At 41.3% G+C, this 21795-nt stretch overlaps 1 protein-coding gene across 5 annotated transcripts in view; it reads left to right on the top strand.

Annotated features, from left to right (window-relative positions):
- ppat (phosphoribosyl pyrophosphate amidotransferase) overlaps nucleotides 1-21795 on the top strand; it is a 70488-nt gene that overhangs the window by 35156 nt on the left and 13537 nt on the right. For all 5 annotated transcript variants that reach the window (XM_059989252.1, XM_059989254.1, XM_059989256.1 and 2 more), the window contains exons 4-6: nucleotides 7487-7599; nucleotides 10021-10166; nucleotides 19429-19507. In XM_059989252.1, the coding sequence (XP_059845235.1) occupies nucleotides 7487-7599; nucleotides 10021-10166; nucleotides 19429-19507 (338 nt within the window). The remainder of the gene's footprint in view (nucleotides 1-7486; nucleotides 7600-10020; nucleotides 10167-19428; nucleotides 19508-21795) is intronic.

Genomic DNA, 21795 nt, shown 5'->3' with positions numbered 1-21795 from the left:
GTACACAGAAAACATTTGACATCCAAGGCAGCCAGTTATTGCACAGGTATGTATAGATGAAACAGAACCTCAAATTTAATGCAGCCAATACAATTCGTTTGCTTGGCTTCAATGTGGCAAATCATCAAGCAGTAGCCCCAACAAGGTTTGGATTTCTGCAATTCACTGGTATAGGTGCAGTCTGAATTGAAAAATCCACTGAGAAGACATCAACTCCGTTGCAAATTTTTCCACAAAACTTGTGGAGTGTTCAAGTTGGAGCATTGCCTATGCAAATATAATTCATGTTGTCACAGAGTTCTAGCTGCTCTGAAGGCATCCATCTAGATTATCAAGTCTGTCCTGGCTCTTGTAGAATAGTGCCATTTGCTTGTTTTATTCTCAGCCCTGTTAATTTTTTCCCTCATGCCTATCCAACTTTCTTTTGAAATCATTGATCATTTTGGCTTTCACCAACATTATAGATGAGTTTGACTAGATTATTCTACTCACTGCACTTCAGTAAAAAATTACTTTCTCAAAAGTCTTGAGTCTTTGTCTCTTAGCCCTTGCACTAGAAGCTTAAACGGAACAGATCTCATTTGCTGTCTTATCACAAACAGGTTATATAATCTTATCTCATAATCTCCATTACAGCTTTGATAAGTTATCTTGCTCTTGGATTGTCTGATATAGAGCTTAGAAGCTCAAGGTGATACTCAGATGTCATTCTTAAGGAAAATGTTAAAACATTGTTTTGCAAAACGCGGCAATTTCATTCCTTCTGCATAGCCTGCACTCTGATGGCATGAACATCAATTTCTTCAACTTCTTGTAGAGCCTCCCCTGATTTCCTCCTATTTTTTAATTCCCCATTCTGGTTATCTCACCTGCACGTCACCTCCCTCTGGTTACCCTCCTTCCCTTTCTTCCATAGTCCGCTGTCCTATAAGATTTCTTGCTCTTCAACCATTTATCTCTTCCATCTCTCCCCTCCCATCTTCTTATTATATTGCCTCTCCCCTTAACACCCATCTTCGCCTACATATGGTCTCGCCTTTCAACTGTCAGCTTGTTCTCCTCCTTCCTTCTTTATTTTCACCTCTACTCCCTTCTTTTCCAGTCCTAATTTAGGGTCTCATATGTCGACTGTTTATTTCCCTCTGTAGATGCTGCCTGATTTGCTGAGTTCTTCCAGCACTTTGTGTGTTGCTCAGGGTTTCCAGCATCAGCAGAATCTCTTGTGTTCATCAATTTAAGGAGATTTATTTAAATTTATTCATTGTAGGAATTGGATATATGGCTGAATCAAATGTTAAAATTTGCCATTGGATCAGTTACTTCCATGGAAGTTTCACGTTCTCCTTTATTTGGAATAAGCTGTTCTTTGAACTTGTTCCCCCAGAATTGATTAACATTACAAATAATTGTGTAAAGTAAAGAATCCCAAATAGTTTCTATATAATACGAGAACAAGCTCTTCAAGCTTTACCTGCAAGTTAATCGTGACTGATGTGTCCCAGGTCTCAACTCTTCTGGCAGTTCTATAAATTCCATATCATTCAAAAATTTATCTATGCACCCATTAAATACCTCCAGTGATGTAGCCTCCATAACTCTTTGCGTTAGAGAGATCTAGATAGTCAGGAGAACTTCCAGAGTATTCACTTTTGAATGAATACTCTGTCCCTTACCTTGTAACTATTCAATTTCATTCAAATTCTCCCACTAATGGAAACATTTTAACAGCCTCCTTAAGATATTATATGTTTCAATAAGAATACTCATAGAAATATAGAAAACCTACAGCACGATACAGGCCCTTCGGCGCACAATGCTGTGCCGAACATGTACTTACTTTTTACTTTACACATAGCCCTCTATTTTTCTAAGCTCCATGTACTTATCCACGAGTGTCCATTCCACGCACTCACTACTCTCTGTAAATAAAACTTACCCCTGACTTCTCCTCTGTACCAACTTCCAAGCACCTTAAAAGCACCCTCTCGTGTTAGCCATTTCAGCCTTGGGAAATTGCCTCTGACTATCCACACGACCAATGCCTCTCATCATCTTATACACCTCTATCAGGTCACCTCTCAACCTCTGTCGCTCCAAGGAGAAAAGGCCAAGTTCACTCAACCTATTCTCATAAGGCATGCTCCCCAATCCAGGCAACATCCTTGTAAATATCTGACCCCTTTCTATAGTTTCCACATCTTTCCTGTAGTGAGGTGACCAGAACTGAGCACAGTACTCCAAGTGGGGTCTGACCAGGGTCCTATATAGCTGTAACATTACCTTTCGGCTCTTAAACTCGCTCTCATGGTTGATGAAGGCCAATGCAACATATACCTTCTTAAATTACAGAGTAAACCTGCGCAGCAGCTTTGAGTGTCCTATGGACTTGGACCCCAAGATCCCTCCGATCCTCCACACTGCCAAGAGCCTTACCGTTAATACTATATTCTGCCATCATAGTTGACCTACCAAAATGAACTACCTCACATTTAATCTGGATTGAACTCCATCTGCCACTTCTCAGCCCAGTTTTGAACCTTATCAGTGTCCCACTGGAACCTCCACACTACCACAATGCCCCCAACCTTTGTATCATAAGCAAATTTACTAACCCATCCCTCCACTTCTTCATCCAGGTCTTTTATAAAAATCAGGAGAAGGGGTCCCAGAACACACCCCTGAGGTACACCACTGGTCACCGACCTCCACGCAGAATAGGATCCGTCTACAACCACCCTTTGCCTTCTGTGAGCAAGCCAATTCTGGATCCACCAAGCAAGGTCCCCTTGGATCCAATGCCTCCTTACTTTCTCAATAAGCCATGCATGGGGGTACCTTATCAAATGCCTTGCTGAAATCCATATACACTATATCTACTGCTCTACCTTCATCAATGTTTTTATCCTCAAAAAATTCAATCAATCTCGTAAGGCACGATCTGCCTTTGACAAAGCCATGCTGACTATTCCTAATCATTATTCCTCTCCAAATGTTCATAAATCCTGCCCCTCAGGATCTTTTCCATCAACTTACCAACCACTGAAGTAAGACTCACTGGTGTATAATTTCCTGGGCTATCTCTACTCCCTATCTTGAATAAGGGAACAACATCTGCAACCTTCCAATCCTCTGGCACCTCTCCCGTCGCATTTATGCAAAGATCATTGTCAGAAGGTCAGCAATCTCCTTTGCCTCCCTCAGTAGCCTGGGGTACATCTTGTCCGGTCCCGGTGACTTTATGCAACTTAATGCTTTCCAAGAGCTCCAGCAGATCCTCTTTCTTAATATCTATATGCTCAAACTTTTCAGTCTGCTGTAAGTCATCCCTATAATCGCCAAGGTCCTTTTCGGTAGTGAATAAAGTATTCATTAGGTATCTCCATTGTCTCCTCCAGTTCCATACACACTTTTCCACTGTCACACTTGATTGGTCCTATTCTTTCAAATCTTATCCTCTTGCTCTTCGTATACTGGTAGAATGCCTTGGGGTTTTCCTTAATCCTACTCACCAAGGCCTTCTGATGGCCCCTTTTGGCTCTCCCTAATTCTTAAGCTCCTTCCTGCTAGCCTTATAATCTAGATCTCTAACATTACCTAGTTATTTGAACCTTTCGTAAGCTTTTCTTCTTGACTAGATTTTCAACAGCCTTTGTACACCACAGTTCCTGTATCCTACTATCCTTTCCCTGTCTCATTGGAACGTACCTATACAGAACCCCACACAAATATCCCCTGATCCACGTATCAGAACCAGAATTAGGTTTATTATCACCAGTATGTTATGTGATAATGTTCAGAGGGTAGATACATTATCCAAATATTGTAGTTCAATGCAATATATAATCTAGCAGAGAGAAAAAAATAAAGTAAATCAATTACCGTATATATATATTGAGTTGATTTTAAAAACATGCAAAAACAGAAATACTGTATATTTTTTAAAAAGTGAGGCAGTGTCCAAAGATTCAATATCTGTTTAAGAATTGGATAGCAGAGGGGAAGAAGCTGTTCCCAAATCACTGAGTGTGTGCCTTCAGGCTTCTGTTACCTAATGGTAACAGCGAGAAAGGGGCATGCCCTGGGTGATGGAGGTCTTTAATAATGGGAGCTGCCTTTCTGAGATAACTGCTCCCTGAAGATGTCCTGGGTAATTTGTAAGCTAGTACCCAGGATGGAGCTGACTAGATTTACAACCTATTGCAGCAGCTTTTGGTCCCGTGCAATACCCTTCCATACCAGACAGTAATGCAACCTGTCAGGATGCTCTCCACAGTACAACTATAGAAGATTTTGAGTGTATTTGTTGATATACCAAATCTCTTCAAACTCCTAATAAAGTATAGTGGTTGTCTTGCCTACATCGATATGCTGGGACCAGGTTAGATCCTCAGAGATCTTGACACACAGGAACTTGAAACTGCTCACTCTCTCCACTTCTCATCCCTCTGAGGATTGGTATGTGTTCCTTCATCTTACCCTTCCTGAAGTTCACAATCAGCTCTTTCATCTTACTGATGTTGTGCCAAGTTGTTGCTGCGACACCACTCCTCTAGTTGGCATATTTCACTCCTGTACTCCCTCTTGTCACCACCTGAGATTCTACCAACAATGGTTGTATCGTCAGCAAATTTACAGATGGTATTTGAGCTATGCCTAGCCACATAGTCATGTGTATATAGAGAGTAGAGTAGTGGGCTAAGCACACACCCCTGAGATGTGTGTGTTGATCATCAGCGAGGAGTATATGTTATCACCAATCTGCACAGATTGTTGTCTTCCAGTTAGGAAGTCGAGGATCCCATTGCAGAGGGAGGTACAGAGGCCCAAGTTTAGCAACTTCTCTGTCAGGATTGTGGGATTGATGGTATTAAATGCTGAGCTAAAGTCAATGAACAGCATCCTGACGTAGGTGTTTGTGTAGTCCAGGTGGTCTAAAGTCGTGTGAAGAGCCATTGAGATTGCGTCTGCCATACATTTCCCTGAGAACATCTGTTTCCAATTTATGCTTCCAAGTTCCTGCTTAATAGCTTCATATTTCCCCTTGTTCCAATTAAACACTTCCCTAATTTGTCTGGTCCTATCCCTCTCCAATGCTATGGTAAAGAAGATAGAATTATGATCACTATTCCCAAAATGCTGTCCTACTGAGAGACCTGACACCTGATCAGGTTCATTTCCCAATACCAGATCCAGTACAGCATCTCCTTTTGTAGGCTTCTTTACATACTGTGTTAGGAAACCTTCCTGAACACACTTAACAGACTCCACCCCTTCCAAACCCCTTGCTCTAGGGAGATGCCAATCAATATTTGGGAAATTAAAATCTCCCATCACAACAACCCTGTTATTATTACACCTTTCCAGAATCTGTCTCCCTAGCTGCTCCTTGATGTCCCTGTTATTATTGGAGTTATTGACCTCTTCTTGTTTCTAACTACCCATAGAGACTCAGTAGACAATCCCTCCATGCCTTCCTCCTCCTCTGCAGCCGTGACACTATCTCTGATCAGCAGTGCCATGGCTCCAGCTCTTTTGCCTCCCTCCCTGTCCTTTTTGAAACATCTAAACCCTGGCACTTGAAGTAACCATTCCTGCCCCTGAGCCATCCAAGTCTCTGTAATGGCCACAACATCATAACTCCATGTACTGATCCACGCTCTAAGCTCATCCGCTTTGTTCATGATGCTTCTCGCATTAAAATAGACGCATCTCAAACCATCGGTCTGAGCGCATCCCTTCTCTATCACCTCCCTATCCTCCCCCTCGCACTGCCTCCAAGCTTTCTCTATTTGTGAGCCAACAACCTCTTCCCCAGTCTCTCAGTTCGGTTCCCACCCCCCCAACAATTCTAGTTCAAACTTTCCCCAATAGCCTCAGCAAACCTCCCTGCCAGGATATTGGTCCCCTTGGGATTCAAGTGCAACCTGTCCTTTTTGTACAGGTCATGCCTGCCCAAAAGAAGTTCCAATGACCTAGAAATCTGAATTCCTGCCCCCTGCTCCAATCCCTCAGCCACACATTTACCCTCCACCTCACTCTATTCCTATATTATCGCGTGGCACAGACAGAAATCCCAAGATTACTACCTTTATCGTCATGTTTCTCAGCTTCCTTCCTAACTCTGTAGTCTGTTTTCAGGACCTCCTCCCCTTTTCCACCTATGTCATTGGTACCAATATGTACCGCGAGCTCTGGATGTTCACCTTCCCGATTCAGGATATTGTGGACGGGATCAGAAACATCCTGGACCCTGGCACCTGGGAGGCAAACTACCATCCGTGTTTCTTTCCTGTCCACAGAATCACCTGTCTGACCCCCTAACTGTAGAGTGCCCTATTAATGCTGCCTTCTTCCTTTCCCTACCCTTCTGAGCCACATGGCCAGACTCTGTGCCAGAGGAGCAGCCACTGTTGTTTTCTCCCAGGTAGCCCCCCCTCCCCCCAAACAGTACTCAAACAGGAGTACTTACTGTTAAGAAGGGTAGCCACAGTGGTGCTCTCTAGTATCTGACTCTTGCCCTTCCCTCTCCTGACTGTTATATCTGTCTCTCAAAGCAGCTGTGTGACTACTTGCCTATTGCAACTCTCTATTACCCCTTCACTTTCCCTGACCAGATGAAGGTTCCCTAACCCAGTCCCTAAGGAGCTGCAGCTTGATGCACCTGTCACAGATGTGGCTTTCTGGGAGGCTGGGAGTCTCCTGGACTTCACACATCCGACACCCAGTACAGAACACTGGCCTGACAGGCACGCTTCCTGTTTCTATTCTTCACAGATAACCTACCTTACCTTGACCCATTTTGCCACAGCACTCCTACTCTGTCTACCTCTACTTCAACACCCGCTGTTTCCAACACCCGCTCTATAAAGCTGTCTGCTTTTAAACTCTTTGTGCTGGTTTAACTCGCTGACGTGCATGTGCTTGCGCAGTCGTCCCTCGATCAAACTGCTGAAGAAAAATCTGCCTCTTTTTAAACTCTTCTCACTGGTCTAACTCGCTGACGTCCACGCACTTGCGCAGTCGTCCCTGGATTCTTGTTTTTTTTACTTCAAAGAATACATAACTAACCTCTTAGCTAGTCTTGATGGTTAACTTTTTCATGTCTGGAGTTCTACAAAACAATGTTCATTCCTTTAGTAGTGCCAATAAGCACAGATGCCGTGAAGGCCAATTGAATTACAGCCTTGGTGAAAATTAGCCCAGGTGTAGTTGCAGTGCACTCCTTTCTGGAAGTTGTATTTATGTCCATGTGCTGCTGGAACAAAGAAAGTACTGTTTCTAGACAAAATTATTCACACTCAGGCATTGGGGATGATGAGAGTTGGGGATTAGGTGGAAAGGTGAATGGTGGCACTTTTTTTTGTGTGTTTTTCCAATGTAAGTAATTACAAATTCAAAGCTTCACATTGAACAATGAAATTATAATTCATATCTGTTGTGTGTTTCAACTGGAATAAAATAAATTGCTTCTCAATTGATATTACAGGTACTACGTCATGGGGTTGGCTTATCAACTAGTTCTGACAGTGAACTTATTACACAACTTCTGGCTCTGACACCTCCAAAAGAAGAAGCTGATACACCAGACTGGGTGGCCAGGTACAGGAAATCACTTTGCTCAGACTTTTAGCTTCATGTTGCAGAAGTCCAGTTAATGTATAATTGGATTTGCAGCCTGGTCAATACTGCAGTAAAAATTAACCTCTGAGAAAATACACATTCACTTAATGAAAGAAACAAAGATACTTCAGAATTATACTTTGTATAGCTGCTAGAGGGATATAAAACGTGCATATAAAGCTACTTAAAATACAACCAGATAATTGATTGTTAAACTGCAAAGAAAATGCAATTAAAATTAAACAGTTAGACCCAACAGTATATTTAACAAATAAGTTTTCCATCATCTTTTTAAACATAATTAGTAAATATTTTAGCAACTGGAAAATTGAGGGATTTGGGTACATGTGTAACAGATTAACCTAATATTGAAGTTTACTAAGAGAAGTAAAAAAGTAGTTAATTGAGTGGTTAGCAATTCAGAGCTTGAGTTGATGTCTTAATATATTTGACATTTTTCAAACTAAGCATCAATTTTTTTTCCAGACTTTCCCAATGCCAACTTGAAAAAGTCATGTAGTATGACTTTTAAAGATTATGATGGATATTTTTTTATAATTGTGTATTAACATTTCTGTTTTGCAAATTTCCCTAAAACAATCAATTAAATAAAATATAAATGTCTTTTATGTGTGCAATATAGAAATTACTGAGTGCAATTGGAAAAAGAATTTTGTACGAACTTTGGAGTAAATGTTAAAGTTGCATTTAAAATTGTTTATTTGCTATGTTTGTTGAAAAAGGTGTTGTCATTGAGCATTTAGCAAGAAGAAAAATCCTGAGCTGACCTAAGTGCCTTCAGGGAGTTAAGTTGCAGATTTACAAGGAGTACTGCATATTCACTAGCGAATGTAATGCTGTACAGCTAGCATGCCACATGGTGTAATCTCATGGCATCAGTTCAGATACTAGAGCTTGATGGCTGAGATGTGACACCATGCGGCTGTTTACAGAGATTATGCAAATTACATGAATTCCTGAAATACAAAGAAGGTTTGTTATGAGCTATATACCAAAATTTCTTTTACTTTATGGCTGTTATAGAAAGCAGCTTATGAGTACAGGTCTCACTATGTAAACTAGATTTGCCCTGTCTGAAATTAATATTCAGAATACCCTCATTAAAAGATACTTATGGTCTCTTATTTTCATCCTTGTGGTTTGTAGAAGTATCTAGATTTCTTCATTTCCTTCTTTGGAGCATCAACAAATAGTTCAATGGCAAATCCAGTGAATTAGTACCTTCAGCAATGCTAGAGTACTGATTGGCAGGTACATGAGTCAGATAGAATCAGATTTAAATTCTGAATTCATAAATATATTTTAGCTTACTTGCCGAAGAACAACTATAGTGCCAAAGTGGAAAAACATTATTCCAGAAAGTTTCTTCTTCATGATTTAGGCTAAGATTTGTTGAGAAAGGAAATACAAAAATCAATTAAAGTATTCTAGTTTTTTAAACAAAATGCTCAATAGATCAAGAAACATCAGTAGAGAGAGGAAGAATTAATGTTTCAGGAATGATAAACTTCCCTTGATTTAACTGGATATTATGCCATTGTAAATTGCCTCCCAAATTTGAAACAATAGAATAATTGTTCATGATTGACCATAAATTAATAAAATCAGCGCAGGCAACTAGTGCAGACAATGGACTGCCTTCAATCAATGCTTTCAATGATTGCATGCTCTAAAACATAACATTCAAGGTGATTCAAATTCTTCGTAATTCCTAACTTCTTGTTGTAGTAAAATTTCATTTTCACTCCCAGCTCTTTCTGGCATCTTCAAGCCTGAATGCCTGAAATGGCAGTGAACAAAACAGTTCTGAATTATCTTACTGCTTATTTCTCTCTAACTGTCAGCAACAAAAATCACAGCTTTTTGAATACAAACATGCAACTGATGCTATTTAAAAACTGTTCGCTCTAAGCACATTGTTGTGTCTAACAGCCACACAAGTGCATGTGACTGTCTCTAGTTAGTAACAGACTCCTGTCCCAATTTAGCAGCATAGTGTCCCAAATAAATGTAGTGAATCCAGACTATTTTCTTGATTAGTTTCTATTCTTTGAGTTGTCCCAAATAAGTGTCGTCCTGATAAACCGATGGCTTAGTTAACCAGAATGCACTGCATTAGTTTATAGTCCATGAAAACTAGCTGTGTAATCTAATGAATAGAATTTTGTGGTTTCCCTCTAAATTAATAGCTTATAATTAGGAGGCCCATATGGCCAGTTTTGATGAAAATAAAGAAAAAAACATGCTGAAAATATGCAATAAAACAGAAAATCCAGAAAACTCAGCAGGTTAGGTAGCATCTGTGTAAACAGTTCATTTCATCAGAACTGGAGAAGAGAGAAAAGCAGTTTTAAGACCAATGTTGAACTTCATTTCTAGGATTAGAAATTTGATGACGGCAACATCTACCTCTTACTCAATACTGCTTATGTATAAGGATGTAATCTATGCTGTCCGTGACCCTTATGGAAATCGCCCCTTGTGCATTGGCTGTCTTGTACCAGTTTCTGAACTGCGAAGTTCAGGTAAGAAAAAAATCTACAAATTAAACTGTATCTAACCAATTTGCTGTGATTGTCTAATATCCATTTTTAATTTTCATTAATTGAAAAAGAGCCAAAATTCTATTTTTTTAAATTCAGACTCTTATTTCTTGTCCCACATTGCAGGAAAGTGCTAGACTAATGAAAATGAAGAGTTTTGCTCTGAGTACTGATATTACCTATAGTGGGTATCGGGATCAATAGGTGCCTGGCAATGGAGAGATGGGAAGTCCAAATGTTTTTAATTTGAATTGCCTTTGGAATTTTGGGATCAGATTGACACTATTCACAATGCTGAATGTAAACAAAAGTGAGAATGTACTTTATTTATTGTCTTTCCTGTTCTTTATGGGCTGTGATATTTCATTGATTGTTGAAGGGAATTTGGAATTTTATTGCTTCATAAAATGTCAGTGACCTTAACTAATTTGTGAGGAAATTCAAAATGCTGAAACAGTACATATTATGTCCTGACTATTCTACAGAAGGTATTCAATTCATGGCTAGTCAGTATGTGATTATTTGTTCAATGAATGCTACCAATTCGGATGAGTAGCTCATTACATGACATTGATGATGTATTGCATTTAGTCATATTCCCCAGAAAGAGAATGTTGTACCTGTAGTGGAAATCTTGGCACAGGAAGACAAAATCAATGGAGAAGACAGCCCAAATCACCCTGGTGTAAAAGGAAGTAAAGTATTCATTCTCCATGTAACAATGATTAGAACAGAACAATGATCAGAATAGAACAATGCCCCAACTATTTTTTTAAAGAAGGTGTATTTTATTAGGCTGCTTAATGTCCAGAAGAACCTCTGAAAAATTGTATTTGATTTTCAAAGTCAGACAAGCTTTTACTTTCTAAAAGTTGTACTCTGGTTATTGTCAACACATGCTCTGTTCTTTTCCCCTATTTAAAACTTGGGCTCTAATTTTAGTGATCTGATGAGGTTGGTATGGTTAGCAAATAGTTCCAAGCCAAGGTAGTCGTTGAGGTTGCCGGGTAGTCAAGTAATCACAAGTGCAATGATTTGCAAGAGACTACACTGGCAGATAAAATTCTGTATGTAGAAGTACTATATTGTTATATATACTATATATAGAAGTTCTGTATGTGCTATATTGCAATTCTGAACTGGTAAGGCATCTGGGAACATGCTGCCACTCTAATGGAAATGATCAGATACAAATAATAGTGAGTTATGTTGCATAGTACAACAAATTCTAGTAAATTGAAAATACCTGAAGTACTTGGCAGCTAGTGTCGTGGTTTCTCGTGCCCCACAAATGACCAGGAGATGCAGAATATTCCTCAAGAAGGGTTAAACTTTAACTTGCAAATCAAAACTGAGACAGTCATTGAGCTAGTCGCTGACTGCCCACAGATCCTTGTACATAGCATTTTTTTTATAGCAATCTCCTGGTTTAGTTGTATTAGCATATCCAATCGGTCTATAGGTGTGTATCACAAGTACATCCGCCACTATTGTTTCTACCCATTGACTTAATCATGTTCTAATCTACAGCTACCTCTCATTAACATACCATTGTCTTCTACATTCTTAAGATTTCATTCTCCTACTAAATTGGGTACATGCATAGCAAATAGCAAGTTCAAACTATATAATCTACATCTCTTAGCTTCCTCTTATTAACACACCATTGTCTTCTACATTCCTAAGATTTCATTCTCTAGCAAATAGCAAGTTGCAACTTTTATACTCCAATATATCCCCCCTTTGGGACCCAGAGGGTCTCACACAGAGAAAGAAGACTAAGAGTCTGCGCACAAAAGCCCCAATAAACTCAAGCACTTATTCCCAAATCTCTGGTTAAACTATAATTTTCTGCGCCAAGACCTCAAAGTATTCTCTCCCTGTTACCCTGGGCCGCTGAGCCAAAAACCTGTCCCTCTGTACCTGAGACAGGGAAAAAGACTCAGAAGCCCTTACAATCTACTCCCACATTGTCCTTTTGCTCTTGTTCATCCTGCAGGTGTTGTAGGCTGTTACGATACATTTTTGGTGTTTCTTTCTCCACTAAGCTTGCTTCAGTAATTGCCACGAGCATCGGAAATTGTTTGGTTGCAGCATGCACTACAAGAGATTTGAGTCAAGGAAGAAAACAGCACAGCACAAGCGCACAGCTCAACAATACAATACGGACAGTTATTGTCATTTTAGTCAGCCATGCTCCCCATCCTCCAAGTCTACTTTCTAACCAGTCAAATAACTGATGTCCAAACCCTGCATTCTGTGCACATACCTCGCACTGTGACAAGACAAAGTCCACTGAAGCCTGTAAATAAGGTGACCAAAAACCATCCTTCTTTATTTGCTTTATCACTCCCCCCCCCCCCTTGCACAATGGTCAATCCCATGCGCTTCTGAAATCAGAATCGTCAGTAGAGGGGTGGGCGCTACCAACAAACCGTCTTCCATGCTCCACAAGCCTTCTGGGTTCTGCTTGGTCCCCCTTTGTCTCCACATTGTCTGTTCTGCCAAAGTTGCCTTACCTTGTATTTCAATTAGGTCCTCTACCACAGGTTCTGGAGCTAGGCTTACCTGGGGAGCAATGACAGCTGATGTACATCCAGACCCTTTTCTGGCTGCCTCGTCCGCAGCTTGATTTCCCTTTATTATTACATCATTTCCCTTTTTATGTGCCTGGCATTTTACTATAGCCAATGCTTTAGGTTTCATTGTGGCTTTTATTAAGTCTAGAATTTGCGGACAATGTTGTATGGGATCTCCATTACTTTTATAAAAAAAAACCTCTCTGCTTCCACACTGCCCTGAATAAAATGGCATACTCCATGAGCATATGCCGAATCAGTATAGATGTACATCATCAAAGTACAGATGATTTCACACGCAGCTGTTAGGGCTTTGATTTCCGCTAGTTGGGCGGAACATGGTTGGGGACAGGACTCCATCCTAATAATCTTATAGCTCAACTGATCCTGCTGCACTACTGAGAACCCTGCATGATTTCCAACATAATCCCTATAACAAGAGCCATCTACGAACAGAACCTTTTTATCTGCATCCTCTAGTGGTTCTGACCGTAAATCTGCTCTCAATTTGGCAAATGCCATAGTCTTCCCTACACAATCATGGGGTTCTCCTTCATAGCCCAAAGCAGGAGTGTCAAACTCATTTTAGGTCACGGGCCGGATTGGGCAAAATGCAGCTTCATGCAGGCTGGATCAGTCGGGCGTGTGCGAATGCAGCTTTCATTGCCTCCGTTTTTACAGCCTGTTCTCATGTGTCTCAGTCTCTGCTATAACTACAAAGTGTTTCACTTCAGAAATTCCGTTTCTTATGAAGAAGACTGCTGAGCCAGCATTATTTTTATGATTGGTATTAACTTACAATCATAGACTTCATATCGCTGGGCCATTAATAATTAAAATAATAGATTGATCTAAAATGATCTCACGGGCCAGATATAATTGTACGCCGGGCCGGATATGGCCCGCGGGCCTTGAGTTTGACACCTATGGCCCAAAGGGACAAAATCGGCTATATTACTAGTAGTGCATCTCTGTATAGTTATGTCAGGAAATGTCAATAGCATCTGATACACTGCTATTCTGGCTGGCGTCAGCACAAATTTCCCTCTTTCCAGCAATTCTGCTACTTTGTGGTGTGTGTACAGAGTCACAGGATAGCCCAGGGTTACAGATGATTCCTTTTCATATGCATAGTACAGCGCCGCCAATCCCTGATAACAGGGTGGATACCCCTGAGCCACCTCATCTAGTCTCGTACTGTAGTATGCTATTGGCTGCTTTGCTTTTCCTGTGCCTGTCTCTTGTGTTAGAACCGCTGTGATATAACCTTCCTGTCGGTTGGATACATACAAATGAAAAACCTTCTCGTAGTCAGGCAAAGCTAATGCTGGTGCTGACTGCAATTCCTGCGTAATAGTATTGAAAGATATCTCCGCCTCTCCATTCCACTGTAAGCCGTTCTTCAAATTTGTATGTCCTGCTTCTTTCATTATCTTTCTCAAAGGTGCCACAATCTCAGCATATTCTCCTATCCAATCTGAGCTGTACCCTGCCATTCCCAAAAACGTCATCATTTGCCCTACAGTCTGGGGTTTTGGGGCCTTAGTTATTGCCTCAATCTGATCTGGTGCTATCACCTTCGCTCCCTTGGATATTACCCTGCCTAAGTATTCCACTTGCTGCGAAAATTGCAGTTTCTTTTTGGATACTTTATGTCCTCTGTGCGCCAGCTTCTCTAACAGAGCTATAGTGTCCTGCTCACACTGTTCCTCGCTGTGGTAGCAAATCAACAGGTCATCCACATACTGTAACAATGTACTTTCCAATGGTTTGCCCTCTAGGTCTGCCTTCAACACCTGATTAAAAACATGTGAATGTTTAAACCCTTGCGGCATCCTGGTATAGGTATACTGAGCACCTCTGTAAGTAAATGCAAACAGATACTGACACTGGTCGGCCAGAGAAATGCTGAAGAAAGCCGAACACAAATCAATCACTGAAAAGTAACTTGCTTCTGGTGGAACATTAGTCAAAAGCATGTGTGGGTTGGGGACTACCGCTGGCCAGTCCTCTACCACATCATTTACCGCTCGCAAATCATGCACCAATCTCCACTTAGATTTATCTGCTTTTAAGATCGGCAGCAACGGGGTATTGCATGGACTGTTCTTTTAAGCACTCCTATTTCAAGCAACCCCTGCACTGTCGATGCTATTCCTTCTTCTGTTTCTGGTCTTGGAGGGTATTGTGGTCTCCTGGGTGGAATTGCTCCCCTTTTCAGCCTTATTTCCACCTGACTAGCTGTTCTTATTTTCCCTACGTCTGTGTCATGCTGTGACCACAGGATAGACGGCAACTCATCTAACCTTCTATCTTTCTGCTGGCCTCTTTCCTTTGCCAGCAATGGCATGTGTGGTTGGGGAGTTATTTCAACCTCTCTCACTGTCCCTACCAAATCTACACTTACCATTATTTTAATGCAATTGTTGTCTTCTGATATCCACACCTCTGGCGTGATTTTCTGCCACACTGTTACGGTTTCAGCACACTTAACTAAGGGTCCTAAGTCTTTAGACTGATATCCCTTGCTTACCAACAACGTTACGTGGGGCGCAGCCTCTGGTATCCTGTACCATTTTTCTAAAAAGGTGTTCCACTTAACTTGTAAAGCTGCCCCTTGCTTTCCAATTATCACAGCCTCCCCTTCCAGGTGCTGTTGGGTACATGCCTCCAGGTGCCATCTCTTCTCTAACTCCCTGTTCTGAGTCTCGTCAAAAATCACTGTACAATGTAGCTCAGATTTGGGCATTACAGCCCTGGGTAATATAGCCTGCACGCCTTTTTCCCATTTTTCCCAGATTTCCTGAATCTGATCTGCGATGTCTCCTATCCAAAAGACATTAGCCTTCTTGTCTTCTCGCACTATCAATTGAGCCCCTGCTCTTTCCACACTCAGCCCATTTCTGGTGCATTCTAATTTTAATCCCAGTTTCAATAAGGCATCTCTGCCTAACAAATTAATTGGAGTTCCTTTAAATACTAGCACCGGCAAAACAATTCCTTTATTTCCCATTCTCAACTGCACTGGAGCTGTGTACTGTGTCAACTGTGTTTTCCCCGAGAACCCTACCATCTTAATAAACTTTGCTGACATGGGAAGGTGAAGGGCATACTGTGGCTGTACACAAGTGTACGTGGCTCCAGTATCTATCATCATTGGTGTCAGTTGCCCTCCTAACATAACCTGAACAATGGGTTCCTCGTCTGCCTCCCTTGTTATCATTGGGTAATATCCCTTCCCACTCGAGTTCTCGGGGCACCCCTAATACCTCACATAAGGGTTCACAGGTCCGCTTGGGCCTGTGGGGGCTGGTACTTGGCTAAACTTTAGTTCCCTTCTGGTTCCTGCTGGTGTGTGACAGGCCATGGTGTAAATGGACAATCTCTTCTCATGTGACCTGGCTGATTACATCCCCAGCACAATCTCTCTACCTTTCTTTCCCCCGTTTCCTCACTAGTCCCCTCTGCCCATAGCTCCTCTGTCCCCCTCCTTGGGACTTCCAGTCCTGTCTGGGCTGTTTGAATTTAGTCTGTTCCTGATAGGGCATTTGTGGGAATGCTTCTCCAAAGACATTGATTATTGGCATGGGGTTTTCCGGCCCTTGTCTCACAGTATGATCAATTTCTCCATATAGCAGTGCTCTGTCCAGTTCGATGGCTGTACTCGGACCGGTGGTTGCTGGTAGCATCTTTTTGTTTTTTTTTCCTTCTTTTTGAGTTCTTCGAGCTGCATTTGTATTAACTTTCTTAGCACCTCTTCCTGCTGCTCAGCCAACCTTTGTTTGTCTTTCTGGTATTTCTCAACCGCATGGACTACGTGGTCTCTAAATTCTTGTGGGGTCATTGACGTCAGCCCAACCACTTCCTCCAGTTTGGATTTTACTTGTGGAGGCATTTAATCCAAAATGCCATGTCGGAACAGTGAGGTCATAAATAAGCTATTCTCCACCTCTTGCTCAGTATCCAGTCTCCACCTTTTCAACTGGTTTCCTACGTAGGCTGCTGGGTTTTCAGTGTCTCCCAGTGGATCCCCTTTTAAGGCTTTGGGGTCCACTTTGGGTGGATAAAGCTTTCTGAGGGCCTGCCATGCCCTCTGCCTCACTCTGTCAAACCCATCTCCATCAGTTCTCGGGTCGTTCGAGTTTACTATGCCAGCCATTTCCATTAGTTCGTTAAATTTGGAGGTTCCCATCAACCTTAACAATAGTGCCTTCAAATCTCCCATAGCCAACAATCATCCCGCTGTTTCTTCTTCAAAGGCTCTAATCCATTTCCCTGCTCCTTCATGTAGATTGGGCAGAGTGTTTTTCAGCCCTTCTAGGTCCTGGGATCCCCAAGGGATGTACTGCACTTGTCCTGATCCTTTAACTAACAATGGCATCATTCTTCCTCCTTCTTCCCACCTGCCCTGGCCCCATCTGTCTCAGCGTATGTCTATTCTGCCTCCCACACAAATTTCTCTGGGGTCCTCTTCTTCCCTCGGTCTCCCTGTGGAGTCCTGCCTTTCTGTCTTGATTCACTACTTGGTTGGCCCCTGGAGTATTTTTCGCATCTCCTCTGGCAATCCCCTCTCAGTAACTTATCTAGCTCTCTCTCTACTTCCACAAGTCGCTCCCCTACCGCCTCCTTCTGCTCTTCTAGGCTTCTGCCTCCTACCTCTTCCCCACAAATTCTCGCATCCTCTCTCTCTCTCCACTTAACTCTTGCTCCTCCAATGAGTCACCTTCTCTTTCTTCTTGTCCGTGTCTGTACACCTGTGGCAGGGACTCCTCATGATCCTTAATCGTGTTTGATTCCCTTCTCTCTTGTGTTTCTCCAAGACTCTCATCTCCTATCTTTTTTCCACTTCTTCTTGAATGCCTCATCTCTTCCTGCCCTGATGAGCCACTTTCTTTTCTAGTCTGTTTATTTCTATGGTATAACTGATACTCCTCATACTCCTTTTCCTCTCTCAAGTATTTCATCAGTTCAATCTCTTCTTTCATTTCTCTCTTTGCCTGTTCCACCTTTATCCTTTCTGCCTGTATCTCCTTCCATATCGCCGCTTTTTCCTTCTCGTATTGTCTCCTCTCCACCTCATTATCCCAAACTTGTACTTCTCCCTGCATGTTTACTGTTCCCATCAGCAGGGGGCACTGTTTAGGGGTTCCTTCCTCATTATAGGGAGGGGGCTTTACTGTTTCGTTCGCATCCAGGTACGGAGCTGAAGCCAGCTTCTCACTGTACCTTCCTCTCTCTAACAGGCGGAGCGCGTTATTTGATCTGGAGCACATTTTTTATTTTGAGAACGTACGTGCACCTGTGCACTACTCATGTCCATCACTTAACAGTAATGACATGTAACATGTAAGGCTTATTGAAAAAAAATTTTCAAATGCATTTTTTACATAACACAAAAAAGAAACTTATTTTTAATTTCAGTGGGAACAGTGTTGTTGGTCTCCCTTTTTAGCCAGCGCATCAAAGTCTAGATTTAGTTTTCTTCTGGCGATTCTCAGGATGGATCTGAGGTGTTGGTCAGTTAACTTGGATCTGTGGCTGGCTTTGTTGATGTTCATGACGATGAAGGCCTGTTCATACAAATAGGTCGAGCCGAACAAAGAGTAAAGCGCAAATGTGGAGTAATACGCTGCACCTCAACAAAGGTCAATGTGTAGCGGTGTGCTACATGCAGCGCTAAAATTACGACACGGAGTCGGTAACTGCAGTCGAAGAAAAAAACTTTATTCGAAATCCCCAGCCTCACTTTTAAGCCTCCCTCAACCTGCCCCCCGTGGCGCAGAGGCTCCAAAGCTCTGTGCTCGCAAATCCCCGCAGGCTATCTCCCTTAGCCGGAACGCTGGCTAATTGTGAGCCGGTTCGGATGTGCCAGGAAATGGGTCGCCACAAATGTATATAGAGTGCGTCATCTATTGGGAAAACGCTAGAATTGCAGGGGGAAAGCGTTAACAAGGTTTATTAATATAATTTAATCAAGTTCTGCGGGCCGGATTAAAAAGCTTAACGGTCCGCATATGGCCCGCGGCCGTAGTTTGCCCATGCCTGTTCTAATCTACATCTCTTAGCTACCTCTTATTAACACACCATTGTCTTCTACATTCTTAAGATTTCATTCTCCTACTAAATTGGGTACATGCATAGCAAATAGCAAGTTCAAACTATATAATCTACATCTCTTAGCTTCCTCTTATTAACACACCATTGTCTTCTACATTCCTAAGATTTCATTCTCTAGCAAATAGCAAGTTGCAACTTTTATACTCCAATACTGGTAGCTGTAGAGTGAGAAAAATTTAGCATTTCAGGTTGCTGACTTTTTGTCCTGATGAATTTTGAGTTCCACGTGTGAATTTAAAGCTTGGTTCAAGTTAAAACAGGATGAGGAAGAAAAGATCTAGTTAACTCTATAAGTTGGTGGCCCATGAGGAAATGCAGGGAACTGAGGGTAGAATTTTTCTTGGGTGATAAGTAGGAAAATGTTTTGACTCACTGGGGGCTTTGGATTTAGGAATTAAACCATCCAATTGATTTGATAGTAGGGAAGTAATTTAAGGGTTACCAGTTGCCAATTGGACAGGAAACAATTTATTTCTTCATTGGACAAGCAAATTACATTCTTTGAAAAGTTTTAATGTTATTTTGAATGCTTTTTCTTTTGACTGTAGGAAACCCAGACATTGAAATGCATCCTGAAGGATGGGTGGTTTCTTCTGAATCATGTAGTTTCCAATCTATTGGAGCTAGGTAAGGATTTATTTTATGTATTTTAATTTGGGCCTGATATACCTGTAGGTTTGTAGCTTTCCTAGCATTAATAGCATGAATGCTATACATGCTGCTTGAGTAAAGGCATAACACGTGCTGAGTGATGTTGATTGCCGAGACAGGTGTTTCCAAGGGATGAATCTGCCTCTGAAGCTGGCACCAACAGGCTTATTCACATAGTCAGTCTCAAAGATACTGGCTACCTACTCTATCTAGGCTTCTCAAAGTCCTATAAATCTGATCACCTTGACATTATCTGCTATTGCTTAAGACTACGCATTTTGGTACTAGGCGTAAAAAGCATAAGGACCTAGCGAATGAGTGCAGTTGTACTCTTCATTTTCTGATCATGCTGTTCTTAGGAATAAAGTAGAACTATTAATTTACTCTCAAGTTGGTGCAGATTATTGAATTATGCAAAACTGTAAGATCTATGCATTATTCTGTACAATGTCTTTAATTTTCTAACACACAACAAAGCATTTCACAGAAGCATCAAACAAAATTTAATATAACCTATATCAGGGCAAGAAGAGTTCATCATAGGAACTCAGCAGCGAAGTAACAGGGAAAGGTTGAACAAGTTAGGTCTTTATTCTTTGGAGCGTAGAAAGTTGAGGGGGGACTTGATAGAGATATTTAAAGTTATGAGGGGGTTAGATAGAGTTGACGTGGATAGGCTTTTTCCATTGAGAGTAGGTGAGATTCGAACAAGAAGACATGAGTTGAGAGTTAGGGGGCAAAAGTTTATGGGTAACAGGAGGAGGAAATTCTTTACTCAGAGAGTAGTAGCTGTATGGAACAAGTTTCCAGTAGAAGTGGTAGAGGCAGGTTCGGTATTGGCATTTAAAGTAAAATTGGAAAGGTATATGGACAGGAAAGGAATGGAGGGTTATTGGCTGAGTGTGGGCCAGTGGGACTAGGTGAGAGTAAGCGTTTGGCGCAGACTAGAAGGGCCGAGATGGCCTGTTTCCGTGCTGTAATTGTTATATGGTTATATGAATTTACAATGGGAAATGAAGCTATTCATCGCTGTACCTCCCTGCCAGTCCTGGACAGCTTCTAGACGTCTCATTTCCTCGAGTTTCTACTTTGTCATAGCTTGGTAGGTAATTATTTACAGATCTGCCAAAATGAAGATATTTTTTCTTAACTCCACAATTATTTATTTTTAATTTGTGCTTCCTATTTACTGACTTAACAGCTAAAGAAAATGCCTTTTTCTATCTGGACTATCGACGGCCTTAAAATTTTATATACCTTGAATTATTTGATGAGGACAGCAATAATGGAGTATTAGTTTTCTGTTACCTTTATTTAAATCTTTTGCATGCAAGCTAGCCTTTGTTGAAGACAGTCATTGTATATCAACTTAATTACCATTTATCATATAGTTATTTACTATTTACCACCTCATATCTGAAACTGGTCTAGGCATGCAGTTGTGCACTACGTTTGCTGATTTGTCCTCACAACCATCTAGCTGGCACCATACTGGCGTGAGATGTTTCCTGCGAAAACATTTCCGAACTCTTGGGTTCTAAATATCATTTGCTGCTTCATTTGACAGTAGAAATAATCATTTTGTGTTTTTTTTTATGGGTTGGGTTTAAAGAATCAAGTGGTGATACTGAATGCGACACGCCATCACTTTGCCACCCCGGTGTAGCGAGTTGGAGTTATAATACTAAAGGGGGAGTTGTACTAAAGTAAACAATAGTCTAACATAGGTGTCTCTACTGTCCAGATACCCCATAGATGAGTATAGGGCCATGAAAATTACCTGCTTCTGAGGTAGGTGAATTGCAGTGGATCAAGATCATTTGGGAGGCTGAAGCTAATCTGTGCTATGACACAAAGCACTCAAAGCACTTCATTATGGTTCATATCAAAGCCATTGGCAGTAGTCATTAAGGCACTTTGACTTGTTTTCTTAAGTACCTGTATAATAGTGGTCTTAAAACTGGTGGAAACCTCAGATCAAAACAGGGAGAGAGGATCAAAATATTTACATTAGGAAACAGCTCTGCTTCTAAGGAAAATAAGTTAATTGGTGAAGCAGCTGAAGATACATTCGGCCCTACTTATCCGCGAATTCCGCATGAGCAAATTCAACCAACCGCAAATCATAAAAGCCCGGAAGTGCTCTTCCAGCACTTGCTGTTCAAGCATGTACAAACTTTTTTTTCTTGTCATGATTCCCTAAACAATGCAGTATAACAACTATTTTACATAGCATTTACATTGTATTAGGTATTATAAGTAAT

This window comes from Hypanus sabinus, chromosome 14 (genome assembly GCF_030144855.1).
Source record: "Hypanus sabinus isolate sHypSab1 chromosome 14, sHypSab1.hap1, whole genome shotgun sequence".
Taxonomy (NCBI): domain Eukaryota; kingdom Metazoa; phylum Chordata; class Chondrichthyes; order Myliobatiformes; family Dasyatidae; genus Hypanus; species Hypanus sabinus.
The sequence above is the reverse complement of the archived record's forward strand: the minus strand, read 5'-3'. Positions and strand labels throughout refer to the sequence as shown.